The sequence below is a fragment of the Scatophagus argus genome, chromosome 9 (genome assembly GCF_020382885.2).
Source record: "Scatophagus argus isolate fScaArg1 chromosome 9, fScaArg1.pri, whole genome shotgun sequence".
Classification (NCBI taxonomy): Eukaryota; Metazoa; Chordata; class Actinopteri; family Scatophagidae; genus Scatophagus; species Scatophagus argus.
In genome coordinates, this window is record NC_058501.1 from 12,671,236 (window position 1) to 12,690,624 (window position 19,389).

Below are 19,389 nucleotides of genomic sequence, written 5' to 3' on the forward strand. Positions count from 1 at the left end.
CGGTAAGTTCCATTTGTGCCTTGTTTATTTTCATTCCATTGTGTCTGTGTTCCTTGTGTGTCCATTTTGTGTTTCTCCCCGTGTTCCTGGTTTTCTTTGGTTTCTTTTTTAATATTTATTTTTATCTGCCTCATTTGGATTGTTCATTGTTAGGACTTTTTTACTCCTTGATTTCTGGCCACTTTTAGTTTTTTGTGTTGCCCTGTCTGCTTCAGTTCGCTCTAAGTAAGTAAGTTAAAGAATTTCCCTTCGGGGATAAATAAAGGAATTCTGATTCTGATTCTGATTCTAAATGTATTTAAGTTTGTCTTTATTCTGCATTTTGAGTGTTCTACATTTGAACTGAATATGATGTTGTAGTCACCTGCTTTACCATGTTTACACCAAGGGTACAGCTGAATGTACATGGAAAACAAAATATTTTTGCTGCCATGGTGGGTCATAAAACAATATTATGTGTGGTACCTCGCAGTGAGAGCATAGCCTAAAAAAAATTACACATTTACGATTAGAAATTATTAGAGACTAAAAAGGCGTCATAGCAACCATTACAATTATGGTCTGTGATTGTCATCTTTCTGTCTGTATCTCACAATTACAGCATTTATTTTGATGAGCACTCTTGCTCTCTAACTCTCACTCAGATAAGATTCTGACAATTACTTTATATTCAAATTATACCACAAGTTGAATATCCAATATTTGTAAATAACAAATAATACATCCTGTATGAGGACATTAACAATGCCAGTATCTTTGCTGTATCAATAACAGGCTCTTGCATGCAAAGATTTGTTCTATTCGGAGAAATTCCTTTCACTTTCATTTTGACTTGTGATTTTATCCTCTTCTTCTTTTGCTTCATTTCATTTAAACAAGATTCTGTGTATTCCACCAACAAAAGAAGCATGGACAAAGAGATAAAAACGATGGTACTCCTTCTGTTTGTGGCAGGTAACATAATTAAGTCACCTGTTTGTTTCCAGTATGATGTTATACATTATGCACAATATATTTCATACACTCCTCAAGGAGATCCCCAGTAAGTAAGGCCCAGGTTGTACAAACCCTTGATGCCCTGGTTACATCCTGTGTTGTGATACCCTGCACATTTACCCATCCTCAAGAAAAGCTCCCCACCTCCAGGCTCAGAGGGATCTGGCAACGTTCAAAAAATCGAGACGAACACATCTATTATGAAGATCGCACTCAAGTCTTGGAAAATTTTAGGGGCCGCACACGATTGTTGGGACAACTTGGTCAGGACAACTGCACCTTAGAAATCACTGACATTAAAGATCATGACAACGGCCCTTTCTGCTTCCAAATTGAATTAGCACGAACAGAGACTGACACATCCACCACTGACAAGTTCTCCTTTGTTGACAGCTGTGTCACATTGACAATGCTCAGTATGTCACCAACATTCAATTTCATATACCTATACCATTTTTAAAAAAAATAAATAAATAATTAAACTGACTCACTCAAAGACAGCCATTCAAGCTCAGCTCTACACTGTCATGTGTTCAGTAACCCATACCTGCCCATCCCATATGCCTTCATTCACATGGAGTAGGGGCACGGCAGATGAGATCACTGAGGATTACAAAGAACTTCCTGTTGGTTACTGGCAGGTAGATTCAATCCTCACATTCATTCCCAGAGAGAAGGTTGACCATAGTGAAATCACTACAATGGAAAGCTATCCTCTTCGACAAGGATAGTCTATGTAAAATGTGAGATGTCTTTCATTTTGAAGCTTATATACTGGACACTTATATATTGGCTTGTATTAAAAAGACTCTTCATTAAATTCTGTCTGTTTGCAGATACAATCATTTCCACAACAATCAGTGCTACTATGAACTTTGTAGTCCTTTGCAAGTGAGTTCATTACAGACTTACATTACAGAGAAAGAAAGTATCAATAGCTGTCAAAGAAGGGCTGTATTTTCTTTCACTCTGTTTTATTTTTGAGTTTGTTCATTTTCTGTTCTTCTTTTTCACTGATCTAATCAGAAGCAGACGCTGAATGAAGTAGAAAAAAGAAGCTCACTGACGTATGTGAAACCACCAAAGTTTCTTCATCAGTTGTGCTGTTTATAAAGTTAAACCAAAAGCAACTCTCAAAATGTATTTTAAAAGCATTTAAAGCTGCAAGCATTTTTGGCTACGGGGGGAGCAGAAGAATCCCAAACAGACTTGTTCACTCACAGTTGAAGCGCATACATACATAATTTAAGAAATTTTACAAATTTGCCCTCATTTACACGTCATTCAGTCTATTCAGCTCACACTGCTCATAAGGTGTTGCTGAATGTGGAGTATGAGCTCTATGTTCTTGTATTCAAGTGGGATTGGTTGCCTTAACTTTTTGCCTGTTTATTTTAAATAACAGGATTAGGTGTACTAAGGTGCTTGTTTGTTTGGAAATGTATATCTTAACAATATAGTCACACTGCATATTTCAATCACTGTTGGCTGAGATCTGTTCCAAAAGGCCAGCTGCGTTCTGACTGCAATGCTGCCTTTACACCTTGTAGTGACATGGGTTTGTTTGTCCCCTTGTTAAAAGAAAAGCTTGTCAATGGTAGATCATATATTAATGTGTAAACGGTGTTATTCTGCACTTACTGCTGCGGCAACCGCAATTGTCTTTTAGGGCTAAATGCTTAATCAGAATCAGAATCAGAATCAGAATTCCTTTATTAATCCCTGGAGGGAAATTCTTGTTTCTACAGACAATTGCACATGCAGTATTCCTGACCAAGAAAGGAGAAAAGTGCAGAGTATAAAAATAGGATAAAACAAAAACTAAAATCTCAAGTACAGGTATTTACACAAAAACTAAAATCTCAAGTACAGGTATTTACAAAAAACTGTATTCAAAATTTTTTAAGAAAATTTAAAAATACAGGTATGTACAATGTGTAAAAGTAGAAGTAGCCAATATGTACATTGTATATACAAGTGAGTGTGTCCGTCACAGTGCTGAGTTTAACAGTTTGATGGCGACAGGCAGGAATGATTTCCTGTGTCGCTCTGTGGTGCATCGTGGCAGTATGAGTCTGTTGCTGAACGAGCTCCTGTAGCCGATCAGCACATTGTGGAGAGGGTGAGAGGGAAAGTCCAGTATAGTTCTTATTTTGGACAACATCCTCCTCTCAGACACCACTGTCAGAAAGTCCAGTTCCTCTCCCACAACATGACTGGCCTTCTTGATGATTCTGTTGAGTCTGTTAGTGTCCCTCACCCTCAGGCAGCTGCCCCAGCAGGCAACAGCATATGTTCTTGATTTAAAATTGGCTAAAAAGCCAAAAGAGTTAGAGGCAAAAACTTGTTACGTGTTACGTGTCATCATTTGACTTGAAGTTCAGATTTATTTATTTCTTCATTTGAAATGTATAGCATATATGCAAAATGTATGTATGTATTGTATTTTCTTGTACTTTCAGATGATCACTTGAGTCCAGAAAAAGTCTGCTCTTTGTTTCTGCTGTTTGATGCTGTGAGGGCCAACAAAATCAGAGACTTTCTATGTGTCACAACAATAATACGTACAGGGGCTAATCTACATTCTTGTTATGACAGCTCTGTGAGGTGGAAAACAGGAAAGAAAAGATAACATGAGCCAAGAGTTCATGCTGGGAAAGGACCTGAACTGGACTGAACTGGAAATAACTGCTTATATGGTGAAGATCCAGTTGCGTTTCTGATTTTAAGATGTTTTTGTCTCGTTAATTCCTCTGCAGACCAACTCATACTCTGTTGTAGGGCAGTGAGGTCTTACTAAAGGAAGATCGTTAGCCTTGAGCCTTTTGCTCTGTTATTTGACCACTGTACTTGCTTTCATGTTATTCACATATAAGCTTAAAGAAATGGCATTACCGTAATAGCAACTTAAAGAAAAAGATATAAAAACAGATATAATTTTTTTTAAACAAAGCTTGAATGTTTTAGCAGCCTGGTTCCCTGAAGAGGACATTGTATGCTAATTAAGTCAATACAGAAGTGGATAATTTGCATTTCTTTGTAGTTAATTGATCTACTATTACTTTTTAAACTCATACCAGAAAAAAAAAGCAAAAAAAAAAAGCTTGATGTCACACTGTGTTTGGTTATCTCAGATGATAATTATAGCCAGCAATAACATGGTCCAAAAGCACAAAACGAAGTGTTTCAATCCAGTCTAAAAAAAGATACATGTTGACTCTCTCAATATACCAAAAACTAACCCACCCTTTCCTGTTGAACAGATGTATCAGTAAGCACATCAGGGTTTTTATTGTACATTAAATGTTGATGTGTACACCATATGTTGAAATTGTTGCCTTATTTTTTTGGGTGGTTAAACATTTGTCCTACACAGCCAAGAGTTATGCTAAAGTTTCATCAGTATTCAACAATCTTTGGACATTTGGAATTTTTTTTTTTTCATACACCAGTTGCTTTGAATGCAACTGGTGTATGACCCATTTTGGAGAATGGATTCCATTGTGCCATGGATGTTTGACATAAGCTGTCCACTCTCTGTGTTCATTCAGCCATGTTGGCCAGATGGTGGCACTTTTGCACTGTGGAGCCGAAATTAGTGAAGGAAGGATGTGAAACAAGTAGTGGAAACAAACTGAATTATCTGACAAATGTGATTGAGAGATAGATAGTGTGATAGGTTAATAATTCAGTTGTTCAGTGGTTGAGGCAGGTAATAGAAGTGAACCACAAAAACTAAAGTCTAGCAGTCATTTTTACATATTTATGTGTTCTATACAAAGTGAATATCATGATTAAATTTCCATAACAATCACTTATCTGCATCCAAATAGCAACATGTGGGACTTTGCTCATAAACATTATGCTTTAAAAATACAAGTGGCCTAAAGCAGTCAAAAAGTCTGTGTAGATCCTCAGTCGTCCAGGTCATCTCGCGAGTTGGGGCTACTGGACTTTAAAGTGAAGTCCAGTTGCCCCAACTTAAGCTCTTCTACTGCCAAAAAGTCTTTCAGCACTGAAATAACAGGTGATATTAAAACATAATTGGGACTATGGGAAAATTATAAAGGCAAATAATTGGAAAGAAAGCAAAATTGAGGAAGGGTATGCTTCCTCATAAAGATATGCTTCCTGCAGTCTACCAGATCTGGACTCAGTTTACACTGCCCGAGTCCAGAAGAAGGCAAGACGCATTGCCACAGACCCCACCCACCCGGGCAACAAACTGTTTGTACCGCTTCCATCAGGAAAGCGGTACAGGAACATTAAAACCAGCACGAACCCCCCTACAGTGAAACACTCACATCCCACCCCCCTACAGGACTTCACACATACACCCTCCCCCGTCTATCTGCATACACACACACAGCATACCATAGACTGGCACTAAGTGCACTTTTTATCTACCTCGTTTTGTATTTTGTATTTTATATTTTATATTTTTATATTTTTTCTTAAGTGTGCAATTTTAATTTTCTGCTGACTATTTATAAGTGTGTTTTTAAGCCGAGAATCTGCACAAAATTTCGTTATGCTTGCATAATGACAACAAAGACTCTTGAATCTTGAAATCTACTAGAATTTAATAGGGTGAGTGTGCCAGCTTTCTTCAACAGAATCGATTTTTGTTACTTTGGACTGACTGTTCAGCAAATTATTTCTGACTCACTTGCAGTAGCTCCTACCTTCCGTTTATTCTGCTTCTAACAGCAGTAAAGTAGAAGAGAAATCACAAGTATTCATAAAATGTAAAATGAGTCAAATAATGTGACATGGGCAGCTGAACTTAATAAAGAATGGCCAAAATATCATTATGGAGCTAATTTCTGCTGTTAGGTTTCAGCGCTATGAGAAAATTATTTGTCTGTTGAGGTTTAAACTTCAGTACACTATGAAAGTCTACAGCCAATAGGAATGACTGTAATAATGACCTTATCTTAAAACAAATAGTTACAACTTCTAACATGAGGGTAAAAACTCTTTGATTATGGGTTTGTTTGATGGGGGATTGATTTCCCAGTGATTAACTGACTGATGAATACAAGCTGAATATAAATATAAATCCATTAATCAGCACTGATAAACATGTATTGTTGTTTCTGTGTTTAATCTCATCCAGAGGGATATGATTAACTGCTCTTTTGTTGGCAGACAAAGTCAGCTTTCAGTGTGGCCCTGCGGGCCTGTCTTTAAAATCGGGCAGCTCGAGGACCTCTCATTGAAGGCTGGATCTTCAGCAGATGAACGAGTGGTGAGGAGAAGCAGTGCTGTGTTTTAATAAACAGGTAAATGACCAACATTTTGTGTTGATTCTACAGTTTATGTGTAACTTTTAACAGACATTTATTGGGTGCCATTTTCGGTTTTTCACAGGTTTGCAAACTTCAAATCCAAGCACATTTTCTGTCATGGGTAACTCAGCATCCACCGGTTCCATTACTCCTCCTCCCAGGAAACTGTCGTGGGGACGCCAGAAAGAGGATACAGTCAAGCTGCAGGACTTCTTGACACAGTACCAAGAGGATCTCTGGAGAGTTAAAGGAAAGCAAAGTTTATCTGTGAAAAGGGTCCACCTGACTCACAGCGTCCGCTACGTTGACCTCGCTGCCCAAGAGAGCAGCAGCTCTTATCCAGACAGTGGAGAGATGCTGAACCCTGCATTTGTTGGAGATCAGGGGCCATGAATGACTGAATTCACTGTGGACAATCAAATCCATGCTGCGAGACGAAGATCCTCTCAGCTGCAATGTCTGAAGGCGTAACTGCACACAAAGGAGGTCTGCCACAAGCAACTGACTTTCCCTTTGACATACTACTGCAAGCGTGAACTTTTTGAACAGGAAGTAAGTTGAAAATAGAACAGATATTAAAAAGAAGAAGAAAGAAAGAAGAAATTAGTGGCAGGACGAGATATCACACATCAGCTGAGCAAAGGTTAAGGTACGGTAAATGTCACTTTCTTAAGATTGGCCATAATGTCTTAAAAAAGAGTTGACTGTGTATTAAATAAATGTATTTGCATAAAGTAGATACTGAAGACTACTATGAAAGTTTCAATGAGTTTGCATGGTTTTGCTTGCAGTCAGCACTTCCTGCTCAGAAAAATGTTTCGCCTTCGTACAACATCATTGTATAATATCTCATATTGTTGTCATCGTATTGTAAAGTCCTTTCTATGAAACTCACATTTAAGAAAGTTTGATGGTTAAATACATTCATCCTTCCAGCTGATTACATTTGGTCCTATCAATTTATTTTTACTGTAAATAAAGTTTGTGGCTCTCACATTTTATGTTAACATGTTTGTGGTCTTCTCTGCACTGTGGTCACTGCTGTCTTTCATTCACGCATAGCCAGTGCAGATGATAAACATTTAATCATCAACAAATGATTTTAAAAAGTGATATTCCCATCCATACATCCATCCATTTTCTTCCGCTTTATCCGGGGCTGGGTCGCGGGGGCAGCAGCTTGAGCAGGGATGCCCAGACTTCCCTCTCTCCAGACACTTCCTCCACCTCTTGTGGGTGGACCCCAAGGCATTCCCAGGCCAGCTGAGTGACATAGTCCCTCCAACGTGTCCTGGGTCTTCCTCAGGATGTCCTCCCATGCCCAAAACACCTCCCCAGGGAGGCCTCCAGGAGGCAACCCATAGTTCATGACCATAGGTGAGGGTAGAAATGTAGATTGACTGGTAAATCGAGATCCTCGCCTTGTGATAGTCCCACTGTTATGCAAATCACTGTCATTCCTAATACAGCCATTTCACAGCCTGTCCTGTTACAGTAAGGAAACTTACTCTCATTGAACTCAGAGTAAGCCCACACTAATCAATGGCTCTCTTCTAAATGAATAAATAGTGGTGGTGAGCAAATAAATTACGCGTTTAATTGCCCTTTTGAAAAAATGTGTCGGGTGATCGCCGAATGGAGGCGATGAGCTCTAGGTTTCTTTTCAAAAATAAATTTGGAGAAGTTGTGGTTATTAAAATACATACGATTCCTGAACATCTGAAGGAGGAAGTCAGAGCAACAGGCTAGTATGCATTGTGATAAAGCCAAGGGATGCAGAGATCACATTTTTCAAAAATAAAGATTAGAAGAATTAATTAGACTTTTATTTTTTTATGTGCAGTTATGACAGTAAAACCTGATAAACACGCAGTGCAGGTTAGAGTAGTTCAGAGCAAATGACATGGTTAGAATAAATATTAAAAAATAACGATGAGTAATAGGATATACTTCCTCAGTCTAATGAGACAAGGTGCGATTTTGTGTATTAATAGTGGATGTGTGTTGTATTAAAAGTGGAATGGAAACTAGCTTATTGCATGCCAAAAATGGAAAATGACTGTGACACAACAGAAGTCTGGAAATATTTGTCACTTTATTTGCAGGTCTGACTCTGAGAGTACAAGATGGATTCTTTAAAATGGACTCTGTTTTTTGTATGCTTTTGTGTCAAAGGTATGTTACATTCTCCACACTGAATATCACAAGATATACAGTAAAACATACTTGTTGTTGATTATCATTTTTGTTCATACCAAGAACTAAACTTTCAAGTGAATTTATTAAAGCCACCAGTCCATTCTCACTGTGTGTTTTTCAGTCTGAGTTACATTTCCCTCTGCATTTACACATTACAGAAAATGAAGCCTCATCCTGGACAATTGAGGTGCCATCCTCAGTCAAAGGTCTCCTTGGATCTTGTGTGGTGATCCCCTGCTCATTTAACTATCCAGAACCGGAGAACCGTGTCACTGAGTTCACTGCGATGTGGAAAGTCGCTACAGATGAACTCATTTATCACCCAGTTGAGTCTACAATAATGCAGCAGTATCGGACTCGGACAGAACTGATTGGAGACGTCAGTCAGAAGAACTGTTCTCTGAAGATCGATCCCCTTCAGCAAAGTGACAATGGGCCTTTCCATTTCAGGATTGAAATAAAGGGCTATGAAAAGTATTCTTACAAAAAGAACATGGTCTCCATTGCAATGATCAGTAAGTAAACTTCTTAAATGGCTAGATTTTCCCAGACATCTCTTTTCATGATATTTTTCACTTGATACTCTGAATTTTATGTTAAAGTTATGTTAAGGTTTTAATGCATTACATGTAACTGATATTATATAATCAATCTACAAAAAAACTTGCAAACAAGATTATTATTATTTTTTTTTAATTCTAGTTAAATTGTCAAGGATTACCTACGTACATTTCTGATTATGCCTTTAAAATATGACAATTTTCGAAATTTTAACATTTTAAAAACCTTTTCATAATAAACAAGTTGTATTAAAGTGTGTCCAAAATACAGCTTTTCTTAGACAAGTCTTCCCCTGGGGGAAAAAAAATGGTATTGAGTCAAGATGAAAGTTTCAAGCAGCACAAATGTCCCCAAAGCAACCTTCTATTCCTGACAATACCACCAACACTTTGACCTCAAAAAGTCCAACCGTTGTTGTCTAGTACAGTTTGTGCAACAACTTTACTCAAAAGAAACAGTGTCCCTCACATTGTAGAGAGAGTACAGACAGTTCACTGTAGTTTGTAATACTGTTTTTGTGACCGTAATAAAGTGGAATATTTTCAGCGTTTTATAAGATAAGTCATCAGTCAGTGAAAAATCATTAATTTGGTTTCTTTCTTATGTTACTGACTTACTCTTTCTATTCAAATTTCATTATATTTTATTATGTTAGTACAAACAGCTAAGACTCCAGTGATATAGACACTTTAAACTGAACAGCAGTCTTAATCTATTGATCTTTTGTCTTTGAAAGTTCTCAAAAACAATTTCCAGTTCCTTATTTGTGTCACTAAAACCCGGCCCTCCTCTTTTAATAGATTCCATAATAAGAGTTTCTCTGCACACTCATGTTGTTCATTTTCAGAATTTGTGTATGTTATATTCTGTACAAAAATAAGTCAACATTTTTATAAAACTTGAAATCAGACTGAAAACTTTTTCATTTGTGATGTGACAACTAAAAGGTAGTTTTTCCTTGCCACTGTCGCCAACTGCTTGCTTATGGGGGAATATTGGTTTCTATTACAAAATTTAATTAAAGAGTTTGGTCTAGAACCGCCCTAATTGGAAAGTGTCATGAGAAAATGTTTGTTGTGAATTGGCACTATATAAATAAACTGAACTGAACTGAACTGAAGTTAAATAAGGGGAACTTAATTTGTTGTACAAAACTAAAGTTATCTCTCTTTCATTGTAATTTATTTTTAACCAGAACTGAAAGATGGCAATAGATGGGTTAGATGAAATAAAAACTTCAGAAAAACAGCAACACACAACAGCGATAACTCATCTTGTATGTTTGTATACCTTAGGCCTGTTCATACGTAACAAATCAGTGCTTGTGTAATTCTTTTATCTCTTTATTTGTGTGAGGTTTGTTTTTAAATTTTGAGTTGAAATACCTGAGGCCAGAATACAAAGCTTTAAAAGACATACTTCATTGAGCAGTTCATTACATTTAAGTGCACTCCTTTAGTTATTGATTTTTGCTATTGTCTGTCATGACCTTTCTTGTTATTACAGGTGAACCAAATCCCATCAATTTCTCTGTGAATGAGGAAGTAACTGAGGGTAAACCTGTGTCAGCATCCTGCTCTGTGTCTCACTCCTGCCCCGCTTCTCCTCCTGTCTTCACCTGGAATCACTTAGGAAAGGCAGATTTCGCAACACAGAAGCTTGAGGATGGCCAGTGGAATGCAACATCTACTCTGACCTTTCACCCGACCAGTGCTGATCACATGAAGTCTTTACAATGCACTGTAGGATACAAGGGCGGGAAGCATCACAAAGCATTCAAGGTCCTCAAAGTAAAATGTATGTATATATGGAAGTGTTTGAATGAATGTGAACAGAGAATTAGAACAAACTGGGGCAAGAAACAGAATAAAAATGAAATTTTAAGCCAAAGCACACTGAGGTCAAAAAGCAGACGAATAGGTAGACATCCATCCATTTTCTATAGCCCTTAACAGTCAGGGTCATGAGGGGGTTGGAGCCTATCCTAGCTGACTATGGGTGAGAGGCAGGACACAGGAGTTTTTGCCAGTCAATCACAGGGCTGTCACACAAAGACAGACCACACACGCACACACTCACCCCTATGGGAATGTAGAGTAGCCAATTAACCTTACTGTGTATGTTTTTGAGATTGTGGGAGGAAGCCGGAGAAACTCGGAGAAAACTCACGCAGACACAAGGAGAATATGCATACTGCATACAGAAGGGCCCAGACAGGGGTCTGAACCTGGAACCCTCTTGCTATGAGGCGAATGAGGCCAATAGGCAGATATTTTAGGTAGCAACAGTCCATTGAACCCCCACAGGATAACTCGAGGGACACAGTCGAAAGTCTTTTCCAAGTTCACAAAACACATGTGGACTGGTTGGGCAAACTTCCATGACCCCTCCAACACCCTTGCCAAGCTGTAGATCTGGTGCAGTGTTCCACAGTCAAGACGTTCCTCTTGAATCCAAGGTTCAACTAGCTCTCCTTTCCAGCACCCCGGCATAGACTTTCCCTGGGAGGCTGAGGTGTGTGATCCTTCTATAGTTGGAAAACATGGATCCCCCTTTGGTGTCAATCTAGGTTAATCAGTCAATCTATGTCCCAACCTTCACCTATGGTCAAGTGGATGAGGATGTTTCTTCCGCAGGGTGGATGGGCTCAGCCTTAGAGAAAGGTTGAGGTGCTTGGACATCTGGGAGGAGTAGAGCAGCTGCTCCTTGGCATGGAGAGGAGGTGGTACGGGCATCTGGTCAGGATGGGGGACGTGGCAGACCCAAGACACAATGGAGGGACTATGTCTCTCGTCTGACCTGGGAATGCTTTTGTGTCCCCCCTCCCAAACGAGCTGGTGTAAGTGGCCGATGAAAGGACACTCAGGTCAGGCCTTCCCTCCTGAGGCTGTTGCCCAGTGAACCGGACCTAGACCTGAACCAGGACCCGGATAAGCGGCAGAAAATAAGATGATTTGAGACGAGATTTTAGGGTGACCATATGTCACATAATGGATTTAATGTTTATTCCTCTCTTTCTTTGTTTCCTTTCTACTATTTATCATGACACATGCATTCAAATACAGTTTAAAGTTCTTTACTGTTATTTACATTGGATGAGCTGGCTGCAGGACAGAAGCTTCTTTTCTTTCTGTGTATTATGTATGTGCACATAAAAACCTATGTAACAGTTTGATAAACTTAGTTTGGCCATTTCCGTTTGCTTTTTAGCCTTGCTTGACTCAAGGAAGGGCACTGTTAGATTGTTTGTCTGTCAGCCCACCCCCTTTCTACATTCTGTAGAGTGCCTGCGTGGGTTTTCTCCGGGTACTCCGGCTTCCTCCCACAATACCAAAAACATTCACATTAGGTTAATCGGCTACTCTAAATTGCCCCTAGGTGTGAGTGTGCGTGAGTGTCTTTGTGTGTTGGCACTGCGATTGACTGGCGACCAGTCCAGGGTGTACATCGCCTTTCGCCCGTAGTCAGCTGGGATAGGCTCCAGCTCCCCCGCAACCCTGATGGATATGCGGTATAGAAAATGGATGGTAGTGGGACCCTGACTTTTGTTTTAGTACAATCATCTGCTCTAAATTTTGAATCATTAAATACTCTGGTTCATGACCACATGCAAGCATAACTAAAGATACTATCCTCAGCCTCAGTTGTTATTTGCCTTTAGTACTAATTATTAAATCTTAGAGTGCTTCATATTCAACTACGATGGTACACATGCCAAATATTATACCTGCGTCTACCTGCTAACATGCATGGCATGGCAACATAGCATGTTAGCATCATCATTAAGAGCATGTTGCAGTGCTAGCAGTAGCATTTAATTGCTCAACGTTAGCTCTGCATTTATGTGCAGGGGCATCAACTCTACTTTGACATTTTACTTTTTTATTATGAATTGTTTGTTTTCACACAGATGCTCCTGTGAATGTGATGGTTGAATCCAAGTTAAATGTAAATGAAGGAGAAACTGTACGGCTGAAATGCACCAGTGATGCTCACCCTCCAGCCACCATCTATGAGTGGCATAGTGAAACTGGTGCCCAACTGCATCAAGGGGAGGTCTTCTTGCTGCCAAATGTCTCCAGATACGACATAAGGGCGTTCTATTGCACTGCCAATAATTCAGTAGGACAAGGCAAATCAAGCCCTGTGCACCTCAATGTGTTATGTACGTATATAATGAAAAACAAGTCAAAATAAAGGAGAGAATTGTAATTTAAACCCATAAATTGAAAGTATGGCTTACTCACAACTACATTCATTGTCATTACAGATGCCCCTGAGATTAAGACCATGTCTTTCTGCTCTTCAGCTGCCAATATTGTAAAGTGTGTGTGCATTGTGGAGTCCGAGCCTCCCTGCATGGTCCATTTTGTGCTTCCTGACAGAGTTCTCCCAAGCACCATGGTAGAGGAACAGGGCTCTCGTACCAAGTGGATTCTGCAGGCAGAGCTTGGATCTCATGAGTTTGTCATCTGTCTGGCTAACAACACACAGGGCAATGCCAACCTCACAATCTTTTTACATGTTAACAGTAAGGAAGTTTTTAAAATTTCATACACCTATAGACTGTTAGTTTGAGCTGTGTTTTTGCAAATGAGCAACATGCCATATGTCTTCTGTTTGGACAGATACGATGCAGAGACTTTATATTATCGTTGCCACTGGAGCAGGTGTGATTTTGTTGATAATTTTACTAGCAGTGGGAGTTATAAAAAAATGGTAAGTTGATAATAAACATGTTTCATCTCACTGAAAGCAAGCAGAAAACTAAATCAGTTCTCTTTTCAGTTTTTTCATGTTTTTCATAATTATAACATTCAATAATTGAGCGGTATAAAACATTTTAAGTATGTACATCAGTTTTTCTTTTTCTTTCGCATCCCAAACTAAAGAAAAATTATTTTGCCAGTAGGGGGAGATCTGGAGACGCACCAGCATCTCACATGAGCACCATGAGGGCAGTCAAAGACGTGGAGCTCCCTCAATATGCTGTGACAAAAAGGTTAAAGTTATTCACTTCAGTTTAATTTAAAATTTCCTCGTGATGAAGAAGATTACAAGAACACTAATACTGCATAATGTTGGAACATGTTTGTTTTTGCATCCTGTCCCCAGAAAACAGCAAATCCCGAATGATGACTATTGCCCCAGCATTTATGAAAATTACACTGCATATGGCAACATGGAGGTATGTAAAGTTTTCTTCATCAATTCATTATTTCCATGCTTGTAAGAACGGAATGAATTCATCTTGTGTCCCATACAGGCTGTCTGTGATGACGCAATATACGCCAATATGTAAGATCACTGAAGTCACTGGAGGACCAGCTGGACTCCCCTTGTGTGTTAGCTGATGTTGGTCAAGAAAATTGAAAAAAATATGCTATAGATATATAAGTGTTATTTTTCTATTTCCTGTAATTAGCAAATGTGAAGAATGTTCATGTCTACAAATAACATTATCATTAATGCATTGTGTTTGCAGTTGTTGTTTCTCTCGTTCAGGACTTTTTCCTGACTGCTTCTCTGATCAGTGTGTGCTGTGTTAAATTACCACTAAATAATAACCAGTACTGTACTTGCAAATATGTTTGGTGTTTATACTCTATCAATCATCTGATTAAAACACATGCTTTTCTACTGTAGGTCTTCGAATCAGGTTATAAAATTCCAGGATTAGGAAAAGTTTCTCTAGTGATGTTGCATACCGGGAAAATGCCATTGTTACTGAGGGGCCTTGTCTGCCTGCTTTGCTTTGTTATACTTTGAGTGGAAAAATGCAATAATTCTCCCTTTTGAAGATGTGTCTTGATAAGTTTCAGTTTGTTGATAAACTCAAATATGCTTGTCTGCATTTTGTGTGTTTTTATTGCATAAAAGAAGGGAGATAACACAAATTATTATGTGTGTTGAAGAGTCGCATTCATATTGGCAAAACGCCACAAGCGGTCACTCCAGCATTAAAGTGTCAACTTTTATTTTCCTCTTTTTCAGAGTGGCAGAAAAAAAAAACAGGTGGGATGCTTATTTCTTGCCAATAGCAAAAGAAGTAAAGTGCTGGTCTTTTGGTGCAACATCATTGCAACAACATTGTCACTGTATGCATTGAACATTTAGTGTAATGTAAAACTGTATCTGCAGCCTGCGTATATGCTCTGGTCAGTGTGAAAAAAACCTTTGTCCTGCTTGAAAGAGTGTAAGCAGTAAATTGACAGGAAGTCAAAGCTGTCACAATCTTGGGTGATAATCTCACACACACACACACCTCATGTCACTCAAGCAAAACCACACAGAAAACATGAACCTCTTCTAACTTTGGTACAAACACCAGACCTCAAACAATGCCTAATAGAATTTCACTTCCTGACCCAAACCTATGACCACACATTAGTGCATGAACTCTGTGTCAGCCATCAGGATGAGCAGTAAAACTATGGGTTTTTTAATTATATAATTTGTGTGTTTTTTCTGTCACTTTTATATCAGTGAAACACCCCTCAGTATAACAACGTAATTCAACTGTGCATCAAACCGCGTCCTCTAGTATGATTACAAAGTTGAATTAACTCTTTTCTAAAACAGTTCAGACAAAGATTTAAAATTATAACCTTCATGAAAGTAATGCAAGACTGTTAGACATTAGATAACTACAAATAGAAGTGAACATTCTTGACAACTTAACTAAATTCAATAAAAATCACATAATGCCACTTAACCACACTTAACCATCAGAGACATCATGATCTAACATTACTGCTTCTGAGTATTATAAAAAGAAACAACAAGTGAAATACAAGTGTACAAAATATCCTCCCCATTCTAAACCAATTCACACAAATCTGTCTGTTTTCCTTGGGTGCTCCGATTATTTAATCTTTCCCTTCGGTCAAAACAATTGGTGATTTGCTTTTGGTTGCATGTGTACAAATGTTGAAGTCAGTGTGTAGGCAGCTAAAGGTCAGGGCTGACACTGTTTTCCATTTACATGCTTTCAACATCTTTGACTGGAACATGACAGTTTCAGAGCGATTCCAGGTGAACTGGGGGTGGGGGTTATAGATGGGGCAGTGTGAGTCACAGAGCAGGAAGTACTTTATCATTCACCTTTACCGACAGGGGGTTGATGTATCATACCAATGCAGGTCACAATACAATGAAGGAAATATTAGTATATTGCCTTAAAGATGATTGAAATGATTTATACGATTGTCACCTATAACATCAGCGGACACATTGCTTTTTTGTGTGGGACAAGCTTTTGTATTGAAGCATTTCAGTCCTGAAGTGCAAAAGGCCAACATCAACATGAAGGTGAAGTCATTCATTCAACAGCATTGTAATCTGAGACTGACCATGCAACAACCGAAAAGGAAGCCACAAGTTCCGCTGCATCACAAATGAGGAAGATAAATTTAACGTGTGGTAAATGAAGTATATTAAAAAATAGGAAGAGTATTTCTGTTGAATATGAATATGCCTTCACCTATAATGCATGTGACATTTGTGCAGCGTGTCTTGATATACTACTATATGTATACATACTTATCTTATTTATTAAATTTGTGTTATCAAATGTTTTTCTAAGCACTGAGCGCACAGTGTGATTTGATTTCGTTCAGTTACAGCAGGCGCAAAGGAAACAGTTGTTGCAGCATGTGACCACTTTCTTGTTGATTGCCCTCTGTATAACAGAGTAACTTTGTTAGGTTTTTCATGGACAAATAAACACAGAAGGAAAGTCCACAGAACACACAGTTCCAGTAACACACATGAAAGTACAATTTATCTCACTGCAGATTAAACTGCACTCGTTCAAGTCTACCAACGATAGCCAATCTAGTCTACACAGTGTAAGATAGTGTTTTTATATATTATTTTTATTAGTTAACCACATTTCCTTTTGAGGAGAAGAACGATGGGGAAAGGTCTTTTTTGCAGATTCTGTTCTCGCATATTGTTATTTCGAATGCTTTGAATGTGATGTTCAGTCAAATGATATCATAAAATATCACAAAAAAGATATTGGATATTTAGTGTTCTTAATAGCCATTGAATGTAATATTGAAATTTTGGTTGCAGCAAGGGACTAGTTTTAAGATTGTTAACTGAAAAAAGACAGAGATTTAGTCAATAAAAGTCATCTATGTAAGCCTGCAGGTAACATTCAGGAGACTGAGATACAAATCAGTTGAAGTTAGTGTAATATACCTGTATTGTTCTTTTGAACTACTAGTATGGACTATTGGTAAGCATTTCTTTTAGCCTGTCCAACATAACAAAACAAAAAATAAGTAAATAAATAAAAATATTATAAACAAACCCTAGGGAAACTGTGGTGACTATCAAAGCAAAAAATGAGTCACCTGCAGCATGGGTTTAAGGGAGTTTTAACACGTGTCCAAAAATGCAATAATCAAAAGAAGGTCCAAACAACTTGCTTTTGATTAGATCCGTTTCCATTTATTGAAGGTGTTGAGTATGGCAGATGACAAAAATAAGGATAATCCTTCATAAGGATGACTGATAGTGCAATCAATTATGAAAACAAAGGAAAACCAAAACATTGTGAATCACTGTCACGGTAAAAACTGTGTGTCCTTTTCCCATGTGCTCTCCTTTCCAACAAAAAATTCACACCTGTGGCACCTTACTTAACCCCACCTTGCCTGTGAGCCATGACTTCCCACTTCCTATGCAGACAAGCATGTCATTGCCATCTAGGGGCCAAAACCAGTAACTTGAGACATAACATAAACATCCACATTACTCTTAAACACCAAACACAAAACTTAATGACTCCTACAGAAACAACAGTCTCTCAGCTACAGGACAGCGATACAAAGTTTGTACTCCTTTAAACTGACACACCTGACCAGCAATCAGGCGCAGTGGCACATGTACATGGTGTGATGGAATTTTGAGATAATGTTATGCTTTTTTTACACTTGATATAAGGTCACTTGATATGGGTCACTGCCTTTTATTGTACCCCGATTGTTTTTTCATTGGTAGAGGAATGATATGCGAAGCTCCAAACAAAGGGCCAGAGGCATATCAGAAAGTATAAAATGGGGTAAAGCCTTCGGTCAGCGGGACACAACTCTGAACTGCTTACTGCTGTGTGGCTCTGTGTGTTGCCCCCTCTCTATAGAGATTAAACATATTGGTTGCATGCTACCCTGCTGGTCTTGTTTGGTTTTTCTTGACTCACTACAGGTAGACGAGAAATTTCCATAACAATGGCAAGTGTGTGTAGGCATAAGATTAATTAACAAAGCTCAGCACATTCAGTCATATTAACACAAAAACTGATACTCTCAAATTCTTTTATTTTCTTTGTCTAACTAGAATATTCAAAATACAAATCTGAAAATAGGGAGTAAATGCAATAGAATGCAATGTCAGCTGACAAGCAAGAGACCCCTGAGACCAGCTGGAAGGGCTCACTTCAGCCATGGGTGCATTTTGTAGTGGTCTTTGTTTCACCAACAGGAGATTTTCCAGCTGTATCTGAGGTGTCAAAACCAGGTATTTTAAGGCAAAACATGAACTTTTCCTAATCCTGACTAAGTATGTTTGGTGCCTAAACCTAACAGACCTTATGTACTGCATTGTCATAACATAAAATTGAAATTTAAAACATAACTAAATGCACAGCTTAGGCATTTTAAAGTAGACTTTAATCATAATCCCTGGTTTGCACATATGGGCGGTGCTAGCCGCTAGTGCTATATTGCTGATTGGGTTATAGTTATTGCTCCAAAAAGAAAAGCAAAGGACAGGCAATGATATCTACTTTGAACCGTATGTTTTTAGTACAACCTTTAGTCACAAGTAAAGATTTACCAGATAGGAGGAGAAAACAGAAGTTTAAAATCCAGTATACATGACACAGGAAGTGAATTGACAAACATATTGAGCAAGACTAGTAGAAACATCATGTATGATTTTGCTAAACATAAAATGTGTCAGGTGAAGAGTAACAGACTATCATCCCTCCCTCTCGGGTCTTTCAGAAGGAACAAAAAGTATTCCGCAGAAAACAGAACAGCTTGCTAAAGTGACGTGCTAAATGCTTGATATAATTTCCTATGTCACACAGTGGTGCAATACATCAGTGACACTGGCAGGCTAAAAGGTTTGAGAGGCTTGGTGTTTTGTCCTGCATATATCAGTAAAAACCAACCCCCAGGGAAAGCAGGTGAGGAATCCTGTGTCATGTCAGTGTGTGTTATACTGTGTGTTAATAGGTCTATCATCCCTATTGGTTGCTATGCTCACTTTAGTTTTTTTTTTATCAGCTCATAGAGAAGGTTGTTCAGTTTCAGTTTAAGGCAGAGTT

The 19,389-nt window shown here is 38.4% G+C and overlaps 2 protein-coding genes across 3 annotated transcripts; both read left to right on the plus strand.

The window, feature by feature from the left end:
- The first annotated feature begins 68 nt into the window (after positions 1-68).
- Positions 69-15,175, plus strand: LOC124064714 (sialic acid-binding Ig-like lectin 12). Of its 2 annotated transcripts, XM_046399393.1 has the most exons (12): positions 69-229; positions 6,148-6,281; positions 6,370-6,936; positions 8,393-8,462; positions 8,645-9,001; positions 10,554-10,844; positions 12,958-13,212; positions 13,318-13,578; positions 13,676-13,766; positions 13,957-14,049; positions 14,163-14,235; positions 14,314-15,175. In XM_046399393.1, the coding sequence occupies exons 4-12, from the start codon at positions 8,414-8,416 to the stop codon at positions 14,347-14,349; spliced, it is 1,506 nt and encodes a 501-aa protein (XP_046255349.1). In that variant the 5' UTR covers positions 69-229; positions 6,148-6,281; positions 6,370-6,936; positions 8,393-8,413; the 3' UTR covers positions 14,350-15,175. The 2 variants fall into 2 exon arrangements, with proteins under 2 accessions (XP_046255349.1, XP_046255350.1); XM_046399394.1 differs by lacking the exons at positions 69-229; positions 6,148-6,281 and having other exon boundaries at positions 6,284-6,936.
- Positions 995-1,803, plus strand: LOC124064736 (myelin-associated glycoprotein-like; the record flags this gene model as incomplete). The annotated part of the gene is made up of 2 exons (XM_046399436.1): positions 995-1,430; positions 1,480-1,803. Coding segments are annotated over 2 exons (684 nt in total), but the record flags the coding sequence as incomplete, so codon positions are not given.
- Positions 15,176-19,389: the final 4,214 nt, after the last annotated feature.

Bases quoted from the DNA above. Each gene is read 5' to 3' on its own strand.
- LOC124064714 (XM_046399393.1), top strand. From the start codon at position 8,414: ATGGATTCTTTAAAATGGACTCTGTTTTTTGTATGCTTTTGTGTCAAA. The intron at 8,463-8,644 runs GTATGTTACATT...TACACATTACAG, and splicing joins TGTATGCTTTTGTGTCAAAG to AAAATGAAGCCTCATCCTGG. The intron at 14,050-14,162 runs GTTAAAGTTATT...TCCTGTCCCCAG, and splicing joins CAATATGCTGTGACAAAAAG to AAAACAGCAAATCCCGAATG.